General features: G+C 32.3%; 2 protein-coding genes across 2 annotated transcripts; one reads left to right on the forward strand and one right to left on the reverse strand.

Moving 5' to 3' along the window:
* Positions 1–832: 832 nt before the first annotated feature.
* Positions 833–4,207, reverse strand: LOC141295257 (uncharacterized). The gene is made up of 4 exons (XM_073826467.1): positions 3,710–4,207; positions 3,461–3,601; positions 1,470–1,550; positions 833–1,379 (listed from the first exon to the last, which is right to left on the reverse strand). The coding sequence occupies exons 1-4, from the start codon at positions 3,761–3,763 to the stop codon at positions 1,053–1,055; spliced, it is 603 nt and encodes a 200-aa protein (XP_073682568.1). The 5' UTR covers positions 3,764–4,207; the 3' UTR covers positions 833–1,052.
* A 710-nt stretch (positions 4,208–4,917) lies between these two features.
* On the forward strand, positions 4,918–5,773 carry LOC141296300 (erythroid differentiation-related factor 1-like). The gene is made up of 3 exons (XM_073827559.1): positions 4,918–5,319; positions 5,526–5,728; positions 5,770–5,773. Exons 1-3 carry the CDS (start codon positions 5,221–5,223, stop codon positions 5,771–5,773), a joined length of 306 nt encoding a protein of 101 aa, XP_073683660.1. The 5' UTR covers positions 4,918–5,220.
* Positions 5,774–6,285: the final 512 nt, after the last annotated feature.

The raw sequence follows: 6,285 nt of genomic DNA on the forward strand, positions 1-6,285 counted from the left end.
AATAATAAATACGTTTAATATTTTATTTCAGTTCATGTTTAATTTATTTTAAAATATAATTTATTTCATTTTAGTTAACCATAATAACCTTGATTCCCACAAAAATAAATACAATTACAAAGGAGATTCTCTCTCTATAGCAATCAAAATTATTATTATTTTTAAACACGTATATATAGTTCTATTGATTTTTAATCTTTAGTTTAATTTTATCTAGTTTAAGTTATTTTTATATTTCAAGTTAAACTAAATAAAAATAAGAAATGCTGCCTTTGCAATTAGCTGAAATATAAAAAAGTTTAATTTGAGTAAACATTAAATATTAAGTAAATATTAAATAAGTTTAATATTATATTTCAGTTAAAGTTTTTTTTTCCCCCTACATTTTAGTTAATCATAATAACCCCGATTCCCACTAAATAAATAAATAATTTCAGTTATTTTAGTATTTCAAGTTTAACTAAAAAGAAATGTTGTTCTTGGTAACTAGTTAAAATAAAATAAGTGTAATGTAAGTAAATATTAATTATTAAGTTGTTATAAATGTATAATTTTTATTTCAGATAACGTTTAATTAATTTAAAATAAATAAAAAATAAATAAATAAATACATTTTAAAAAATCATAAAGGAGACCTCTCTCTATTGCAATCAAAAGTCAATATTCTTCCAAATTAATCTCAATTAATAATGCTCTATATTTACCTACATCTATATATTTATTTTAAAGACAAGGTTGTTCAAATACATAGTCTAAGACAAGATTGATTCTTAAATGAAATATAATTAATTAATTCTAATACATTTTATAAGACTGAGGTAAAAATATTTATTCTTTCATTATACAGCATACTGCATTCAACACTTGCACTCTTTACAGAATGAAACATTTTTGTGACACTGCAGATTTTAGAGTGATGCCAGTTGAGCAGCATAGATAGACAAAAAGAAGACTGACCTCTGCTGGTTAAAGCAGACAGTGACACACTTGTTAGGAAATTCCCAGAGTGTCATTCTCAGTGACTGCAGACTGATCATCTCTGATGGTCTTATTTAAGTGGTTAATGAGAGGTTGGCAGCTGCTAGTACACTTAGTGGAGTGTGCTGGTTGGAGTCGTCCCTCCCAAACCACATGAAACGCTCCCTTGCCTGAGCTGTACTGTTCATTTGAGACCTCGCTGAGTGATCTCTGGGGAAGCGCCTTCTGAGCGTGTCTCCTCTGCCCTCCGTTTCCTGTTTAGGCAGGAAGTCGGTTTGATAAGCTGAGTGGTCCCACTTTGCTGTGCTCACCGGATTCCAGATGTCATCATGATGATGGCGCAGGTAGAAATGAGAGTTATGCTGGCGACGCTCATCAAGACATTTCTTACGGCCAAAACCCTTAATATGTGAACACATACATGGTGAAATGGATTTAAAGATTTGAGATATAATAAACAGAATGAGTGTTTACCTTAATGATGATCTCACCTGATCATAGACATCAATAGTTTTCTGCAGTGCTGTGCGGTTATCATGCGCTGACAACGGATAGTCTCTGCCCATTGTTTTCTGCCATTGAAAACCTCAACGTGAGAATGTTTCTTCATACAAGCATGAATCAGCATGAGAACAAGTAACAAATCATTTCTTCTAGAAATGTTCTATCTGCAACCAACTTTTTTGCAGTGATCTAATCTAATTTAACAGTAAGTAATCTAATTGCAGTCAATTACTGTCTTAAAATGAACGAAAATAGGTTGTAAATTAAAAATCAGACACATTATTAGAGGCATCAGCAATAATAAAAGTAAACATTTATTAATAGCAGTTTACATTGTTTTTATCATTTATGTATTATGCTAACAACATGCTAGTAGCTTGTCAATCAGGCTAACAGCAAATGCTAGTAACATGTTAATCATGATCAAATCATGCTAACAACATGCTAGTAACATGCTAATCGTAATATGTGACCCTGGACCACAAAACCAGTCTTAAGTCGCTGGGGTATATTTGTAGCAATAGCCAAAAATACATTGTATGGGTCAAAATTATTGATTTTTCTTTTATGCCAAAAATCATTAGTAAATTAAGTAAAGATTATGTTCAATGAAGATTTTTTGGAAAATTCCTACTGTAAACATATCAAAATGTGATTTTTGATTAGTAATATGCATTGTTAAGAACTTAATTTGGACAACTTTAAAGGTGATTTTCTCAGGATTTTGATTTATTTGCATCCTCAGATTCCAGATTTTCAAATAGATGTATCTCAGCCAAATATTGTCCTATCCTAACAAACCATATATCAATAAAAAGCTATAAGATATATACATCTCAGTTTTGTAAAATGTAACCTTATGACTGGTTTTGTGGTCCAGGGTCACATATAATCATGCTACCAACATGTTAGTAGCTTGTTGGTCATGCTCACAACATGCTAATATGCCAATATCTTGCTTATCATGCTAATAACACGTTAGCAACATGCTAATCATGTTAGTAACATCAAAGTCCCTTTAAGGCAAGTCATGTCACTCGGCGGCCATCTTTGAAACGCCTCTCGGGCAGGCAAGTGCAGCTCCTATCTCTAAGAATGGGGAAACATCAAATTCTCCAAAACTGTTCACCAAGCTTACGATTAAATTTCATGTTTTAAATCTCCAAAGAAATCCAACAAAAACTGCCTTATAAATATGGTTCCTTGTGCTCCAATAGCGTTAAAAAACTCTTATTTTTCCGGCTAAATGAGCCAGTGCGCATGTGCAGTACTGAGCGCACGTCTCAGAGTGCCAACTGTTTCTATTTGTGTATTTATATATATATATATATATATATATATATATATAATATATACACACAGTACACAAACATACAGTATGTAATCATAAACTTTTATTTTGGATGCGATTAATCGTGATTAATCGTTTGACAGCCCTACAGTATATAGTTAATTATTTATTATTCATTCAACTTATCACTTATTACTTAATAAATGTCCTTTCCAACCTATTTTGGGTTTATTTCAAGCAAGAAATATAATCATTTTTAAACAATAGTTGAGTTAAATGAATTAAATGTATATTCTGTGTGGTCTCTAAGTTTTCAAATAAAAATATAGCAGCATGACTAGTGGCTGTACAGTTTTACAAAACTGAAAGACTTTCCAAACAAATAAAAGTATTATGCTTTTAAAAAAAGGCAACTTCAAAAGATAAAAAAGGAGAAGGGAGAATCAATAAATTATTAATAACAGTCTTCCATTTCCTGAATATTAAGTAAGCATAGAAAAAGTAACCATAGTCTGACACAATATCTAATTACAAATATTTATTCTTTTGGAATTTGATTACGTAATCCAGATTACATAATCAGTTTTAACGGCACTGGCTGTAACTATTAGTAGGCCTAATAATCTAAAATATAAAATACATCTAAGTTAATGTTAGATATCACTTTATTTAATAACATTAGCTAACCTTTTCAGGATTGATGAATATTTTGGGATATCTCTCCTCTGCTTGTGTCAGGGGTTGAGGAACTCCATGTGCCAGCATTGAACCTGTGCTTGTACAAAGATCACGTGTTTGTCCATTCTGTGTCACGCCTGTGTGAAAAAACTGGAAAATAGGAGAAATAAAGAAAAAAAAACGAGGCTAGAGCGGTGTAAAAATTCAGGCTAAACGCTTTTATAGGTAAGGCTAGTTAAAGAAGTGTACTTATCTTACCCAGTTTTCACTCTTGTTCTTCTTATTAAAGTATCTCTTGCCTCTTTCACTCATTGTCACTGCAAAAACTCAAAATAAACGCAAAACTAAAGGCATTCCTAAACGCAGGTGAACTCAGGTGAACGAGCGCAAACAGTGATTTTGTAACCATGGAAACAGAACGCAAACGCTATTCATAAGCACTTAAAACAAACAAGCAAACAAACTAACACAATTACAATAAATATTTGCATTTTCAATATGTAATATATAGAAATATCGAGGTTTGAAATTATATCGTAGAATGATATGTCGTTTAATTTAATATAAGTTTATTTATATTATAACAAATACAAAATTCAATAGGCTGTTAAAACATCTATTTATGTTTATTATATGTGACCCTGGACCACAAAACCAGTCTTAAGTAGCACGGGTATATTTGTAGCAAAAGCCAAAAATACATTGTATGGGTCAAAATGATCGATTTTTCTTTTATGCCAAAAATCATTAGCATATTAAATAACGATCATGTTCCATGAAGATATTTTGTAAAATTTCTACCATAAATATATAAAACTTGATTTTTGATTAGTAATATGCATTGCTAAGAACTTCATTTGGACAACTTTTAAGGCGATTTTCTCAATATTTAGATTTTTTTTGCACCCTCAGATTCCAGGTTTTCAAATAGTTGTATCTCAGACAAACATTGTCCTATTTTAAATCTTATTTACTCAGCTTTCAGAAGACGTAAGAATCTCAAATTTACACTTATGACTGGTTTTGTGGTCCAGGGTCACATATTATTTAAATTTATTATCAATATAGATGTATATCTAATAGCCTATAATCATTTATAGACTAGTCACATAAATTCAATATATAAAATTTCGCGGATTCATTTCATAATTTAAAATATCACATTTTAAATAACATAAACACCGAATCTGACGTAATTATTTTAGTTTAAAATACCGCAAATTTGTTTATATAATATATAAAAATCGAATACATACAAATAAACCGATATTCCTGAAACAATAGGTATTTATTACACGATATAACTTATATATTCGAAATATATATTCATACTAATGTGTTTAAAAAGTATTTGTAGAATTATACCTCAAAAACACAGTAAAACTTTTAACGCATTTCTACATGTTTCCACTCCATTCTAGAAAGCGGCGTGCCTGACGTCACGTGTACTTCCGGGTGAGGGATACAGTAAGTTTGTAGTGCTCAGTGAGGTGATAGACACAGACTTTCCTCAGAGAACTGCGTTTATTTTTCATTTTTTAGTCGTCTGAGAGTTATCGATTAATCTGAGAGATTTCGGTATGGCACAAATATATCGATATTTAAGATGAAACAGCGAGAAATGTGATGTAGAAAGCAACATGGTCTGCTGTGTGGTTCAAGAGTAGTTAGAAAAGAAGATTTGTGAGAAGCTACTGTTTATAAGTGAAAGAATCGGTGATTGTGTAATTTGTACGTTACTTTCGTCGTTTTGTGGAGGTTCTGGATGGATGAATGTGGTGGATATGAGCTCTCAGGATAAGACGACAGACTCTGATCCCAGACATGAGGAGGATCAGAGCAGCTCTGCATCTGAAGACAACAAACAGGTCTGATAGCACACATAATGTACCACTGTAAGAGACTGTCATTATATACTGCAGCATTTCTCACTGTCCTGTTGCACTGATTATGTGTTAATGTTGCATTGCATTTATGGAAATGTGGCTGGATTGTTATACAATCAGGAGGTTAAAGCTGTTAAGTCCTATTGAGATGAATGGTGACTTGCAAACTAACAGTTGTCTGTTTTTAGGTTATTTGTCTGGGCAACAATGAAGTGAAGAGTCGTGCAGTAGTGAAGTACTCAGCCGCTCCGCCGTCCTCCTCCTATGCTTTACTACAGGAGAAGACTGACCTCAAGCTGCCACCAGCAAACTGGCTGCGAGAAAATACTCAGCTGGGCACTGCGGGGACCACCGTACTTGGGTCCAGCAGGAAAAGCAAACCCTTTTCCAGGTATCACTACTATTTTAGATTTAGATTTATGTATTTGGCAGATGATTTTATCCAAAGCGACTTGCATTTCATTTTCGTTGCTTTCCCTGGGAATCAAACCCATGACCATGTTTGAGCTACAGGAGAGCTCACGTTCCTTTTAATATGTGACCCTGGACCACAAAACCAGTCATAAGGTTAAATTAGAGATACATCTATTTGAAAATCTGGAATCTGAGGGTGCAAAAAAATCAAAATCCTGAGAAAATCACCTTTAAAGTTGTCCAAATTAGGTTCTTAACAATGCATATTACTAATCAAAAATTACATTTTGATACATTTACAGTAGGAATTTTACAGAAAATCTTCATGGAACATGATCTTTACTTAATTTCCTAATGATTTTTGACAAATCAATAATTTTGACCCATGCAATGTATTTTTGGCTATTGCTACAAACATACCCCAGCGACTTAAGACTGGTTTTGTGGTCCAGGGTCACATATGAGCTTTCATGTGTTTATTATGTGTGTATTACATTTTATATCACATTTAATGTTATATGTACATACACTACC

The sequence above is a fragment of the Garra rufa genome, chromosome 21 (genome assembly GCF_049309525.1).
Source record: "Garra rufa chromosome 21, GarRuf1.0, whole genome shotgun sequence".
NCBI classification, from domain to species: Eukaryota; Metazoa; Chordata; class Actinopteri; order Cypriniformes; family Cyprinidae; genus Garra; species Garra rufa.